Source organism: Muntiacus reevesi, chromosome 6, assembly GCF_963930625.1.
Source record: "Muntiacus reevesi chromosome 6, mMunRee1.1, whole genome shotgun sequence".
Lineage (NCBI taxonomy): Eukaryota > Metazoa > Chordata > Mammalia > Artiodactyla > Cervidae > Muntiacus > Muntiacus reevesi.
The window spans coordinates 18,227,791-18,244,365 of NC_089254.1; the positions used below are offsets into that span (position 1 = coordinate 18,227,791).

A 16,575-nucleotide genomic window follows, 5' to 3' on the forward strand; every position below is an offset into this window, starting at 1 on the left:
GCAGACGTATACACACAATAGTCTATTTTCTAACTTAACTGTCTTACAAATTATCAAGTGACTCAAACACTGACAATTAGTGAGAATAACAGTATTTGTTATTTTCAGGCATTTAAAAGTATGTAATTTATAAATATTGTATATTTTATATGTCATTCTACTTTTTTGTTTTGAGGTAAGGAAAAATTTAATTTTGTACTATTTTAGTTGTGCTAGTTTTATATGTGCTCTTAGTTTTATCATGAGGATCTTTCTCTTTGAATTTTATCATAAGAAAATATTCAAAGAAAAGTATTTAAAGAATATTTATAGCCATATTAATAGTAGTAAAATTATCCATACTCAAAACACACAAATCCCAGAATAAAAGCAGATTAAACATTGTGTGGGAGGGGAATATTAAGTATAGCAAATCAGTAGAACAAAAAATATATATCTTTTATAGATTACAAGATAATTACATAGGAATGAAGAAAACTATTTTAGAATGTAAGTATATGCTCCTCAGTTGTTACATAATAGATACCTAGAGATTGGAAAGGAGCAAGAAATAAGAATGCTATTTTTTTTTTTTAGTATGGTAGGATTGTGAGTAAAACATTAAAAAAATTTTACAAAATTTTAAGTTACTTGCACTTTAAAATACAGTCCTAATTGACTGCACACACAAAAAGGCTAATTAAATGTAAAAAAATGACTATGATTAGTTGGCCTAAGCCAATAAAAATCTTGCACAAACTTTTACTGAGAAACTGCTAATTCTTGGGAAAACATATTTAAGTGAAATATAATAAACATAAAAATTCTTCCTCAAAGAAGACACTAAAAGTGGCTCGCGTAAGTTTTTGTGCACATTTTAACTTTATTTAGTTAAGGAACAAAATTATAAACAGAGTGAAAGTATATGTCTGCTAAGGTATAAATAATTCACTAATTGGTATGTATGTATATTTTTTAACATACCTGATTATTATAAATTAGGCCCTCAGTGTTATCTGGCAGTCCTTCCATATTTTCCTAGTCAGCTTGAACTTTCATTTCTGAGAGCACCTGTTTCCATTTTTCTCATGCTCCTTATCTCATCACCTTTTCTCTTTCATATTTATCAAATGACCTTGTCTCCTGCTTCACATAGAAAACAGAAACCATCAGACAGAAATCCCTAAACTTTCTGACATGGAAGCTATAACTTACTTACATCCGTAGGCTTGTGTCTTCCACCATCCTTTCCTCTCTTTTCATAACAGTATAGTAGAAGTATAGTATAGTATACTATACTACAGTATAGTAGAAGAGGTTCTCCCGTTTCCTTCTGAAACTATCATGTCTACCAGTGCCCCCTGGATCCCATTCGTCATGACTGATTATTTCCTGCTCTTCTATAATTACCTTCAGTTTCTCAGTTGATTCCTTTCCTTTAGCTTTCAAATCATGCCATTCTCTTAGATTTTGTCCTATCTCTCTGGATTGTTGCTGTTGTTGTTCAATCGCTGAGTCATGTCCGACTCTTTGCAGCCCCATGGACTGCAGCATGCCAGGCCTCCCTGTCAATTCACCATCTCCTGCAGTTTGCCCAAGTTCATGTCTGTCTCTCTAGGTAGTCCTTTTGTGTACATCTCTACCTTTGCACTTGTTGCCCTTCCTAAACCTCTGTCCAAGTTTCTTTTTTTTCATTCTACAGAGTCCTTGGTGATCTCATCTGTGATGTCTTCTTTTTTTTAACTCAGAATACTCCCAAATTTTTAATTCTAGCCAGATTCTCCACTTAGTTTCTGAATGGTATAGCCAAATGCCAGCAAATATTTTTCTGATATACTCTTTTAAAAAACTTCTCTGTACTTCTTCAAATTTTATTCCACATATTCTCTCCCTGATAAATTCCTATTTACCTTGTAACACTTGCTTTAATCTTGTTAGTGTTTTCTCTTGTTAATCCTTTCCCTAGCCTGCTCTCTCCTACTAATCAAGCAAAGATAGTCTACCTCATATGTTTTATTGACAGTTTATGCAGGCCTGTATGCTAATAATGCTTGTTACTTTGTATTAAATCTCTCCTGTATAGAGTCTTACACTTTAGTTCACTTGACCTTCCATTAGACTGTGAATTTAATGGAAGATTTATACTTTTATCTCAAGTGCCAGAATAAAACTTGGCATACTGTAATCTTTCTGTGATTGTTTGGGTGGATAGTTTTTAAGAGATCACTTGGTTAGTGTGAGTTAGGCTTAAACCCAGACTTCTTGACTTCAGTGTTCATTATCACACTGTTTCTACAGGTTCTGTTATTAACTTCTTGTAATAATCCTACTCTTTATAAAGATACTATTATAGTGCACAGTTGTGTCTTTACATGCCTTACAAACAATATTATTAGTTTTAATAAAATTTTATACTTTTTAACACTTTTATTCTAGTATCTGAACTGTTGATCATTTTAGGTTCATTTTAATTTGGAGAATATAACTCCATCTGGATTAACTGCACAGGTCTTTTCATTGTTTAAGTACTTCCTGGAAATACTAAATCTTTTGCAGTGTTGTGTCATTGTACGTCATTGAGTTTCCGTATTTTCCTTTTGTGATAGTAGCTACTTTATTCTGTGACATTTTATTGATTTAGTCTGGTCACTTGAATGTAAATGGTACAAAGAGTTTAATTCTTCATACATTTCTTGCGCTTTAATCTTCACAATCACATCTGTTTAAATTCTGCATCCATTATAGAAGAAGTATTATATCCCATATAAAAAATTGCTCACTTTGAAAACTTCTTAGATCTTCTTGTTCTGATGTCTGTTTGACCATCTTAAAAATCCCTGAAAACAATTTTTGGTAACTATGTGTGATTTATTAATATCAGATAGACATGTTATAAATGGGCAAACTTTTAAGTCTCATTAAACCTCTTTTTTTTTTAAACTGGTAAGTAAGAATAACTTATTCTCTATATAAATAAATATAAGCACATATGTGTATAAAATATGCATAACATTGCTTCCTTTACACCTCATTGCTTACCCTGTAGTACTCTTAGAATTAAAGTTTGGGAAATTCCCTGGCAGTCCAGTGATTAGGACTTGGTGCTTTCCTGCCTGTGGCCCAGGTTTAATCCCTGGTCAGGAAACTAAAATCCTACAAGCCATGCAGCTTGGCAAAAAAAAAAAAAAAAAATGAGTTTGATTTGGAATTAGATTGTTTTCTTCTTGATTTTTTATTTTTATCAATTACAGTTTTGATATACATTAACTTTATTTGTTAGTAGAACTAGAGCTAGAAACTAGAACACAATAAGTGTCCATAAGATTCATTTACTGTTAAATTGGATTTTTTTCCTTTAAAACCCTGCATATTTAAGAGGCAGAGAAAAATTTCTTGTGATCTTTGTTCCCTTGCATGTATTATTATTATCTGAAAATTAAACTGTCAATTCCAGAGTTTATTACCTGTTTCTAAAACAGTGGGATTTCCCAAGAAGAATACTGGAATGGATTGCCATTTCTTTCTCCAGGGTCTCTTCCCAACTCAGGGATCAAACCTGCATCTCCTGCTTGTCAGGGGGATTTCAGTACCTCCTTTCATTTGCCCAAATTTCTTGTTTTGATACTTAGTTTATGTTAGGCATGGACATGTTATTTAATCAAAGTTTGTTTTATTATAGTGTTATTTTAATTCTTTGGTGAAGGAAAGTGAAAAATTAAAAAAAAATTAAGTGAATAACTCAGTTTTCTCAGCTTTTCTCTCAGATATACTATATCAGTTATATAATTCCTTATGACTTTTCTTTGACCCTCATCTGAATACTCCATGGTTTCTTTAAAAGTTGAAATTCAGAACTCCACAAACATTTTTTACGAGGTACTTAATGTTTGTCTGTATTCCTAAAATACTTTGGCAAGTTTGACAAAAGTGAAGGTAATTATTACCTTCTAACTATACTATTTAAAAAGTGATTATATGACTTTAGTATAAAATTGTTCAGGCATGCTGTGTGTGTGTGTGTGGTTTTTTGGTACATAGATAATACATGAAACCTATGATCCTAAGTGTCCTAAGTGTGAGTTAGCCAGTTGAATACTGTGAGAATTGATAGATTGAACTACATGAAAGTAACTCTTTAAGTGTATTCTCTCCAGAGAATAGCAAGTGGAGGAAGAATTCTGCTTTGAATGAAACTTGTTAGGTGGTCCCTGTAGATGCTCAGTAAATCAGTTGGACACAGACCCCCACTGCGCAAGGAAAATAGGCCTAGGAAAGACTATATCAATGGGATTCAGTCACATCCAAGAGAAATTACATGTCAGTAACTTGCTTTTTAAGTGGCTGAAATCTTCCAGACGCATTTCTTTTGTGAGTTACTCATTTGAGTCAATTATTAAAGAATTTAAAAAATTGCCTGCTCATATCAAGGACCTTGTTGTGACATGGCCTTTAAATGTAGATCATTTAAAAAGGAAAGTTGAGTTTCTTATAGTGAGTATATTGAGCACTCTGGCCAAAAAAAAAGTTTTTGATTGTGCTTTTGAAGCTTTCATTTGTAAAGAAATTATGGAATCTATTTCCCTCCAGTTCTTTCAAAAAAATAAGATTCCTATGTTTAGTCTCATCAAATTTATTTTCTAATCTATTTAATATAAGGAAATTAAAATCCATTTATTTATTCATCAAATTGTCATTTGGAACATATATAAAGGCATAAGACTTTATATGGGGATGGGGATGTTTGTAAAAGGATGAGGGAGAAATTTCCATATAAACAAAGGTGACACTTGAGTTGGATCTTGAAGTATGAACAGGTTTCAGAAGATTGAGATAGGAGGTACCAGATCCTTGAAGAGGATGAATATGATTAAAGACATAGAGTACATCATGACAAATGCTGGACTGGATGAAGTACAAGTTAAAATCAAGATTTGTGGGAGAAATATCAATAACCCTCAGATATGCAGATGACACCACCCTTATGGCAGAAAGCAAAGAAGAACCAAAGAGCCTCTTGATGAAAGTGAAAGAGGAGAGTGAAAAAGTTGGCATAAAACTCAGTGTTCAGAAAACTAAGATCATGGCATCTGGTCCTATCACTTCATGGGAAATAGATGGGAAAACAGTAGAAACAGTGACAGACTTTATTTTTTTGGGCTCCAAAATCACTGCAGATGGTGATTGCAGCCATGAAATTAAAAGACGCTTACTCCTTGGAAGGAAAGTTATGACCAACCTAGACAGCATATTAAAAAGCAGAGACATTACTTTGCCAAAACATGTCATCTGTCAAAGCTATGGTTTTTCCAGTGGTCATGTTTGGATGTGAGAGTTGGCCTATAAAGAAAGCTGAGCACCAAAGAATTGATGCTTTTGAGTTGTGGTATTGAAGAAGACTCTCGAGAGTCCCTTGGACTGCAAGGAGATCCTGCCAGTCCATCCTAATGGAAATAAGTCCTAATATTCATTGAGGGGACTGATGTTGAAGCTGAAACTCCAATACTTTGGCCGCCTGATGTGAAGAACTGATTCATTTGTAAAGACCCTGATGCTGGGAAAGATTGAAGGCAGGAGGAGAAGGGGACAACAGAGGATGAGATGGTTGGATGGCATCACCTACTTGATGGACATGAGTTTGAGTAAACTGCGGGAGTTGGTGATAGACAGGGCAGCCTGTTGTGCTGCAGTCCCTGGGGTCGCAGAGTCAGATGCAACTGAACTGAACTGAAAGACATAGGGTGGGATCCTTGGAGTCATTTGTGGTGTAATTTGAAGGTAGATTGGGGCTTGGATTCAGGCTAAAAATTTGGAGAGTAGGGTAAAGAATCTGCCTGCCCGTGCAAGAGACATAAGAGACATGGGTTTGGTCCCTGGGTTGGAAAGATTGCCTGGAGGAGGACATGGCAACTCCTCCAGTATTCTTGCCTGGAGAATCTCATGGACAGTGGAGCCTGGTGGGCAGCAGCCCGTGGGGTCCAAAAGAGTCAGACACTACTGAGGCGACTAAGCACTTAAGCACACACAGTGGGGATTCACTGAAGGTCAGCGATAACAGGGAGAATAGTGCTTTATGAGGTTGATATTGTGGTGGCCTGTGTGATGAATGACCAGTTTGGGGGCCTCTAACTTAGACTGATTGAAAAATGAATGCAAAGGATTCAGTACATTCAGGGGATGTAAGTTCACACCAGTGGTTACAGCAGATAATTAGCCAAAAATGAGGAGGCAAGGAAGAAAGGGGTGTATTAAACCAAACTCCCCATTTCTTTCCTTTCCCATTTTTTTGGCAGACTTAAGATGTCTGCACTGTTCTCTACTATGTTATTCTGTACACTTGAGCTTCTTCATTGTTTCCTCTTTTTTCCTGTCTGTGTTTCCCACTTCCAATGAGGCCTCCTTGGATTCCACTCTGTTTGCTTTGGCTGTCCACGTTTTTTATTGCTAGTAAAACTGGTATAACTGCATTCTTTAGCTCTAATATATGTTGATTCCTCCAACTTTCTGGTTTATTCCTTGCCTAAATGACCTAAATGACTTAAACCTGAACTCCAGTCGCTGAAGAAAGTCCACCAGGATCCTCCCTGTCAGAGCAGGCCACACGTTCTCCTGCTTCTTCATTTTCTCCTGAACCCAGCTGTTCTTTGTTCTCCAGATAGCATCACTCCAAGGCTGTCTTGAACATTTGCTGAATCATTTAGGGTAAAAGGGTCTAAAATTTAAAATTGAATGCTTTATACTACTGTTCTTAGGAGTTGCTTAGCCTTCCCTAGCTCTAAGGATATTGCCTTTGTGCCTTAGACTTAGCTTTATAAAAAACAATGATCAGTGATTTAAGTTACTGTCTTTAGAACCAAACTGATGCTATATATAATACATCATGAAGAGATTAGATTGTTTTTTTTTTATGAGATTAGATTCTAAAGAGGAAATTAAAAAATAAACTGAATCTTGTGAAGGAAATAGTACTTGAAAGTTTTTTTTAAGAATGCTCTTCTGTTAGTAAAAATTGGGTAAGGGATGTTTAATGTTCAAAATATTTGTAATTGGATAATGGAGGTAGACCAGCTGCCACTGATTCTTATTAGAGTAGTATTCTGATAAAATTTGGGTTGAAAAGAAAATGTTTGTTCAGTATATATTTTTTCCTTTATAACTAAGCTGATTTGATGATTTTTTTAGACATGTGGAGTGGCTAACCTGCCTCACACATTTAGTATTCAATGATGACATTCATTGATTTTCAAATCTATATTAAACCATTAAACCTTCAAGTAACTTAGTATGATTTATAAATATTTTTGTTATCTGTGTTTGAATTTTTAAATTTTCTTTCTAAATAAATGCATTATAGAGAAGTAAATTGTAAAAAAAAAAACAAAACACACAAAAAAACAGAAGCCTGAACATGGTAACCATTAATTACATAGTGAAGTGTGGTATTTCTGGAGTATGCAATTTTAGAGTAGTAGACATTATAATTTTTATCATATATAGCAGTGAAATATTTCTCATTTCACGCATTTATTTTTCAGTAAAATTTATTTTTTGTAATTTTATACTCATTATTTATTGCAATGTGTTAATATTGTTAACTTACACATCAAAGGGGTTATTCAGTTATTTAGAAAGCCTGATATTCCACCCATAGCTCTGCTACTGGCTAGATGAATGACCTTGAATTACGTTACCATTATAGTCATTTTCTCATCTATAAAATGAAGGTCTCAACCTCATTTTTTCTCAGATTTTGTAGCTCATAGTAATTTCAAAACAAATTCTATACAGTTCTGACACTTGAATCATCTGCTTGGTATCACTACTAAAGTAACAGGCAAAAAGCCCCTGCCAGGATAGAAGTATGTAAGTAACCCATTCCCTCTAGAGGCTGCTCTGATCCCTGGCAGTTTCCTTCTCCAAGTCAGCTAAGATAGCTCTTCTTAACATTTTCAATCATTAGAATCATATAAAATAAACATTATCTAACTTTTAGTGTTAGAAACCAACTATATTGTTTTCTGATTTTTCTTTTTTTTAATCAAACATCCCCTTTCATCTTTTCCTCCTGTAACATGGTTTTGATTTGTGCTGTTTGTGTAAATTTGTATAGTTTTGGACATATGGAATAGACATTAATTGGATTTAGAATTTGTAGCTAGGATATGAATGTTGGAGTTGATGGATTTTGAAGTCTAGATAATAATATATAAGAAAATAACATTTTAACATTTTATTAATAATTGAACCCCAAAATCTTTATGAACTAGAGATTAAAATAATACTAATGTTAAAATAATGCTTACTATATCCCAGATCCTCTTCTCTGCTCTCTAAATGTATTATCTCATTCAGTTTTTAACAGCAGTCATATGAGGTGTGGACATCTCCATTTTGGAGATGAAATAACTGAGGTACAGAGACATTAAACATCATGAAGTAGAAATTGTTCCAAAGATATATTGAAACTGTGTTATATAAACTGTTATTAGAATATAGTTTCTTCCCTTCCAACACACATACTACTCTAGTGTTTGATAAATCTAATGTTGTTCATGTTAGTTGCCGAGTGTTTAGTTTTATATTAGTTTATAGAGTGTTTATTAAGGGTCAGTGTGCTGGGTGTTTTCCATAGTTTATCTCATGTAATCCTCAAGGCAACTCCATTAGACAGATATTCATTTTACCCCTAGTTTATGACTGAGGAAACTGAGGAGTTTTAACTTGTTCAAGACCACACAATAGGTAGAACAGGAAGTAGTAGAGTTAGTTTTGAGTTTAGGCAGTCTTGAATGTGTTGAAAATGCTCTAATCTTTAGGCATACTGCTGACCAGACAAATACTTCTTTAGCATATTTGCCTTCATTGGGGCAAAAGTAGATGTTTCTTCTTGGTCAGCAATTCCAACTATACAAGAAGCTTGCCTCAGGGAAGCCCTTTGAAAATATTTAATTCCCTTTTTTTCTACATTAATTTGTAAGTAAACTTATTAGAAGCACATGGAATAAATACAAAGTCAAGGCTTGACCTCTGATATAAAAGACCACATAGTAGTCTAATGTCCTAGGACGGTAGCACACAGGATAAATCATATTGCTTATTCTGAAAATTAAGTGAAATTTTAGAATGGAAGAATATTAGTGATAGCTTTTTAGTGTTTTCAAAGTTAAATCTAGATTTAATTAGAATTTAAAGCAGATTTCTATGATATCTAGTGTTTATTCAAATTCCTATCAGTGTTAAATACAAATACATCTTGGGTTGTCTGCTAGTCTCCATTGTTTTTGCATGTAAGTGCAAGTTAAGTTAAATGTACTTCTGTGATAAATGATGTGGTTGCTTCCTCTTGCATTAGGCTTATCTAGTAGTGCTTAACCTGCTGACAAAGCATTTCTCAGAATATCAGATTTAGAATGTGCTTAAAGCTCATCACTTGGAGACTGAAATGCTGAGAAAAGTTAGCACATGTGACTATTCAACAAGGGAATTCAGCTCTTCCTATCTATTTCCTTGTTATTCAGTGAGGGACTTCTGTTCATTCTGTTTACTTCTCATATGTTGATAAGTACATTTCTCTGAAAACTCTGTTTCATGTTATATTCTTTTTTTCTTGTACAATTTTATTTTTCCTTGCTTTGGAGGTTATTCAGTTTGGCATGGTAGCTCTTCTCAGTAGCGCTTTGTCTGTGATCGTGCCACTTTTCACTTTCTTTTTCTCAGTAGAACTTAGAAGCATTAAACACATCTCTCTAATAAATACTGAAATGAACTTTTTCTGTGATGTGTGACTAGTTGGCAATTTCACCTCATCTACACAGATGTAAATATCTGAAGAGAATGATAAGATTTTGTTTACCCCAATCAAAAAAGTTACCTCAAATTGCTAGGCATCTAAAATTACTCAGAAAATGTATTGATATGGAAATAAATACAAGAAACGTTGATGAAAGTTTTGAAAATAAATACAAATGAATGACTTTTGAAAATTTGGCCAAAATTAGTACATTTATAATCAATGACCAGGTCTTTTCAATGACATGTATTCTGTCACTTGTTGAACAGATCTACTCAAATAACTGGTTAGTGATATACTTTTCATAATTGTAACAAAGCATTTCCAATATAGTCTTTAATAAAAGAAGGCAGTGGAGGCCCAGGGAGTAAGAATCATCTGAAAATTTCCTCCCTGAGACTCTCTACTTGAGTAGAACCAGTAGAACCAGTCCTGTACTGTCCTGATTACGTGTTTTTGCTTTTAACATAGTTGCATGCTTTCTCAAACATTATTAAACTGCTATATTGATGAGAAAATAGCAAACTGCTATTTTTAAAACATTTATTGATTGGACTACATATTTGCTTGTATAAACGCAAGCCCCTCATCATGTTTATGCTTTCTTTTTTTATTTAGTAAGGTTTATTTTGACAACTAAAAGTAATAAGAGTAATACAAGAGGCTACTCAGTGTTTCTAATAATAGAATAGTTCCAGCTTAACTAGTAAAAACTTTTGAAAGATCATGGCATTTAGATTCAGGGAGTCTGTCTCTTTGGACCAGATCGTATGTTATTTGAATCTACCATGGTTATTTTTAGTGTGTTTCATAAGACATAGTGCAGATCTGCTGTGATCTTTAAATGTTAATGTTCTTTTCTTATCACTTTACTGTGTAGATACCCTTCATGAGACCCAACTCTGCCACAGCTCATCCTCGGAGGCAATCCTGGAAACCTCTTTTATAAGTGTGATTTTTAAAATGTGGATAACCCTCTCAATAGAGTACATAAAGTAAAGGAGAACAGCTATCTTGTCCTTCCCATAAGCTTATCACTGCAAAAAATTGCCTTTGCTTGTCAGGTTTGAATAGAATGTAATTGATTGGTTTGTTACTTGGACTGACAAGGCACTTAATTTGCCTCTATGGATTTTTTTTCTCTTTTTCTTCCTCCTTCAACTTTTTTTTTTTTTTTTGCACTAATCAGAAACATATGATATGTACATTGTTGAAAAATGCTAGATAATGTCTTGTCAGAATTGTCCATTAAGTAATGTCTTCGCCTCTTGCTTCTTTGGCAAATGATATACAGTGTTTGGACTTAGTAAAGAGTTGTGGAAGCCTGTGGGACTTACATGCAATGTGCTACTCATTACTGTTGAACAAATCTAGTAACAAATAAGAAAGACAATGCGTTACATTAGTCTGCTGTTCTGTTTCATCCAGCTAATACATATATTATTGTATGAAATGCTACATTGGGAAACAACTTTAGACTATATTAAATGTTACTTTTATTTATAATATTCAGCAAAAATGAAAACTTGTGAAAGAATATGCCATTCTAGTTTTGACTCATTAGCTCTAGTGTGAAAGCACTAATATTATTAGCATGCAGTTTTTACAACTTCAGATTTTAAATAAACAAGGTATGTCTGTGTTGATCTCTATATATTTTTAGTAACCAAACTTACTGAGTCTTCATTGACTTAATACAAACTTTCTCTGTTTGGTTTAATTTTACTTTTCTCAACCATAAATATGAGGTTACAAAATAAGGAGAGAGATACAAAGCTTATTGACTATACAACCTGCCAAATGAAAGAACTTCATCAACATCTGTATCTTTCCAAAGGTTTGCAGAATTAAAATTTGATCTTCAAGCTTTAATGATCCAGTTTTAAGTCAACGACAGAAATATGTTGAATATTTCATCTCTTCATCTTGAACTGATTTAGAAGAGACTCTTTGCTGAAATTGAAATGCATATTTACATGTAAATTGTCAACACGTCTCTTGGAATTACCTGATTTATAGATGTGGTTTGGGACATCTTTTCAGGTATAGTGGCAATTGAAAATAGTTTAAACATTAGGAATAGAGTAGGAAATGTAGATAATCAAAAGCAAGTATCAATATAGAGTTGCTATATGCTAGTAATCTATAGTTATACTAAGGAACCATAATTTATTGGATATGTAATAAAAGTAGAATGTATATAAAATATGTATAAACTGAGATCATTAACTTATTGAAAGACCTTGTAACATTGAAGGAAAAATATTAATAACCTGTAGCAAAACCAGTAGGCTTTTTTTTCCTTAGGAGAAGGACTCACTATTTATCGCTGTATAATCTTAAGAAAAAGTTGGTAATGATTACTGTTGCTGAATTCTAGCTGATTTTAAGAAAAATGACAGATTTCCATTTCCTTAAAAAAGACTATGCTAATGCATTGGGACCTGATCCTCCTTTGATATATGGTGAGAAATTACTAATGGTCATTTTATTTTAGACTTTTTTTTAATGATTAAGTCTTATGCTTTTGATGTCACTGTCAATCAAAATCCTTTCTACCTTTTTCTGTTTGTAGTAACATATTGTCTTCATTTCTCTGTCTTACTTTATACTTCTGTGGTAGATATCCTGTTCCATATTTGGTGCTAGCTCTGAGAATCTTGGTCACAGATCACAAATGTAAATATAAAAATGTAAAACACAAATATAAAACACATAATTGATAAGATCGTTGTTCCTGCAAACCTGTATTTGGAGTAGAACTTTTGAATAGAATAGGATAAAACACTTCCTCCTGATAATCTCCTAGACACTCTTATATTTCCAGGGAACAGAATTAACCCTTTCTGAAATTGGTCCAGTTTTTATTCAAAGGAGATGTTAGTGTGTACTTAAGGGAATATACACTAAACTGTTCATATTTTACAGACATATATAAGAGAAAACAGCCAAACAAATAAATGGTGGTTCCTTGTCACATAATAGGGAAAGGAAAAAAACACTGAAATATCAAGCGGTAAAATAAATAACTCAGATACAAGAAGAATGACATGACAGTATATAGCAGTGGTTCTGAAACTTTGTAGTACGTCAGAATCACAGGAAGAGTTTGTTTAAAAGCAGATTGCTCACGTACCACCCGTCTTCTTTTAGTCCTCTGCATTTTACTCCCTCCTTCTCCCTGCAGTTCCTGATTAAGTGGCTCTGGGATGAGGCCAGAATATTTGCTTTTCTAACACGTTCCCAAGTGATGATGCTGCTGCTGGCCAGGGACATCCTTTAACAACCATTTGTATATAATATTTTTTTTCCCATTTATTTTTATTAGTTGGAGGCTAATTACTTTACAGTATTGTAGTGGGTTTTGTCATACACTGACATGAATCACGCATGGAGTTATATGTATTCCCCATCCCGATCCCCCCTCCCACCTCCCTCTCCACCCGATTCCTCTGGGTCTTCCCAGTGCACCAGGCCCGAGCACTTGTCTCATGCATCCAGCCTGGGCTGGTGATCTGTTTCACCCTAGATAATATACATGTTTCGATGCTGTTCTCTCGAAACATCCCATCCTCACCTTCTCCCGCAGAGTCCAAAATTTGTATATAATTTTTTTAAAGAATCATGATGTTGTGCTTGTCATGATGTTGTGCTTGACATCGATTGATTGAATGTGGCTTTAATCTCATTAAAGGGCCCTTAAATTTTCAAAAATATTTATTTCTAGGTAAAAGAGATTGTGGTAATTCTATTTACAACACATGCAGTTTAACTTCTTTATTATACATAAGTTCAATTAAATAGGTGTTTATTTTATACCTGTTACGGAGATAGCAATATTTTAGGCACAGAAATGAATCAAGGCGCATAGCCTTTGTCCATAGTAACTTTGTTAAAATTTGAAATTAGGATTGTGTTTAACATGAAAGGAGAAATTAACCTTAACCTTTATCCATTTTAAGTTTGTAAATGAAATTTTTTTTATCATTTATATATCATTGTTATTCATGTGTTTGAGTGTTTATCTGATTTTGCATTTATAATAGTAAAAATAGATTGATGACTAATAAATAATAAGACTATTCACATTCACTATCCTATTTCCCTGTTTTTATATCATATACTTAAAGAGATCACTATTTTTAAACACTTCATATTCTTTATTTGACAAAACTTACCACTGTTTCACTTGTTTCTCAGTGTGGAAATATTTTATTAATATTTCACCAAAATCTTTTCAAGGAATTCAGAAGGACTCTGTAGCAGAATGATATATTGACATTATTAACTTTTCTTTAAATTTTCTGAAATCATTTAAACAATTAAAACTTGTTTAAGAGACTTAGCTTTAGAGTTGCATGATATATGAAGGCAGAAATTTTTTCCTACTTGTCTGAGTCAGCACTTTGTCAGTTTACATAACACTAAGGATTGTGATTAAAAATATTTCTGATCTGGACATTTTTTGCAAATACTTCTTTTTTTTTTTTTAGTTTAATAAAAATGTAGGCCTCTTTCTCCCAGTACTCAGTCTTAAGACTTTCTGTAGGCCTGCTGATAAGATTCACTGCTGTTCAAGTACATAAGATATAATGAAGTTGGATGCTCATGCTGGGCTTTGTAAATAAAATGAGATTGACCCCCAGCCATTATGTCATTTATCTAATTTATGTTGTAAAATCAAGATCTACACTATTGATTAGAGAATAATTGGTTAATTATGAGCAGGGAAATACAAAGTTATGTGGGACTTGAGCACAGCAGGTTGTACTGCTGAAAAATTTCCAAGGGCATGAGCAGATGGAGATCAGTTTATTAAAGAACAAAGCAGACGTTTTTCAGGTATAAAAATGTCTCATCGTTCTCTCGTGCTGTGAAGAGGTACTTGACCTTATTGTGCATTTTCATATGAATTCTTTTGTTTCATGTTTTATTTTTTCCTTTCACTTTTAATCTTACAACTTGACTGCTGCAGATGTAGCAAGCTGAATTAATCCCATTATTTAAGTGAAGTTAAAAATGAATTTGAATTTCAATAATTATCCAAATTTTTTTCCAATTAATAAACTTAAATGTGTAAAGGATATTTTTGTGTTTCCTACTACTCATTCATTCATTATTGCATGTGATGGAAGTCTATAGTGGCATTAATAAAAATAGGTTCAAGAACTCCATATTAGTCATTATATGTGGAATATGTTATAATAGATGTTTTCTAATTATTTAGAAAATGCTCATATAGGTTATTTACACTAAAAGTATTATAAAAAGGAATAAAGTTTGCCTTTATTGATAGTAAGTGTTATTCTAATATTGGTAGATTGCAGAATTTTGTGCAAGTTTGTATTATTTTAGAGGTGATTTAACTCATGGGACACAAATATGTGTTTTTCCCATCTGTTAAAATGAATAATTGAAATAATTGGCTATCATTCAATAAAAGAACCTATCACTGCTCGTTAATACCTTTGTGTAGGTGTTCTAACTGCTTGTAAGATTTTATGTAAGTAATCTTATATTCAAATCCAATTCTTTTGATCATTCTTATATAGAATTTTTACATAGAAGTGATAAAAAGGGAAGAAAATCCAACCCACAATTCTCTTGATACTTAATTGTGTGTGTTTCTTTTTTTAAGTGAACCAATGTAATAGTGTACATTTCCAGAGTCAGTTTTGTTTTACTCCATATAGATTTGAAAGGGATCTAAATCAAATGTTCATTGACATAAAAAATAATTATGATTATGGATCATCCTAGTTATAATACATGTATATCACTTTTCAAGTCCCATGTTGTGAATTTCTGTTCTTCCTGAAATTTAGCTGATCATCTAGCTATAAATTATATATATATATATTGGTTAGTTTTAAAAAGTAGTTACTTAGTGTACTCTCCCATAAAATTATCAATTGGAAATTAAGGGAGTTTAAGAAACCCTTTGGAACACTAGCCTGTCTCTTAGGTGTAGATGGAAATGTTTCTTTTTACTTATATGCATATTCTCAGTAATCAGGCAAACCCATGATTGATTGCTTCTATGGATCACAGGACATATGAACATAAATCATTTTCTTCCTCTTCTTTGTCTAGGGTGCTATACTTAACCGTATGCTAAGTAAGTATTTTAAATACATATAGAACTATGTTTATTTGGTCATTGTATTTTGTTAGATGAATGTGTAAAAGACTATATACATATAGCTGCTTTATTGTTTACATCTGTATCCATTATGAATCTGATGAGTAGGAAGTTGTATTTAATAAGAATCTAATTAGTCAATCAGGTTTCCTTTTATTATAAATGGGATTTATTTTATCTCACTTAAAATTGTAATTTTAGAATGTCCTATAATATGTTAATGTGTACAAGTTTATTAGATGTTTAGAGGATATTCTTTAGGCATCCAGTTTGCATTTTATTAAAAACAACTTTGTGTTTTTATATGTTAGTTTTATGATATCTTTTGCTATTTTAAGACATTGGCTTCACATTTAATATATGTGCCATTGGTATAATAGTCTGTTTTTTTAACATAGACATTTGTGTTATTTAATAAAGTGTATTGTGTTATATCAGTATGCTTTTGTGGGTCAATGACTGCTTTTTTCACAGTATTTATTATTTGATAAATTAGGTATGTTCCATATTATGTGTTGCAGTTATGTATTTCCAAGTATATGTCAGAATTAGATGTAGCAGTCATAATAATTGGATCAGTAATTGCTTCAACTCTGTTTCAGTTTTTTGGTAGTGAAATGATCATGGATCCTTACGAGTTTCTGATTTTTGAGTTTTTAAAATGATC

The 16,575-nt window shown here is 32.8% G+C and overlaps 1 protein-coding gene across 4 annotated transcripts in view; it reads left to right on the forward strand.

Annotated features, from left to right (window-relative positions):
- Positions 1-16,575, forward strand: part of PHF14 (PHD finger protein 14) — a 204,253-nt gene that overhangs the window by 117,495 nt on the left and 70,183 nt on the right. The window contains exon 17 of one of the 4 annotated variants that reach the window (XM_065939052.1): positions 10,647-10,674. The exons of the other annotated variants lie outside the window; for them this stretch is intronic. Coding sequence (XP_065795124.1) covers positions 10,647-10,659 — 13 coding nt within the window. The 3' untranslated portion in view covers positions 10,660-10,674. Of the gene's footprint in view, positions 1-10,646; positions 10,675-16,575 lie in introns of those variants that run through there. 4 annotated transcript variants of the gene reach the window in all.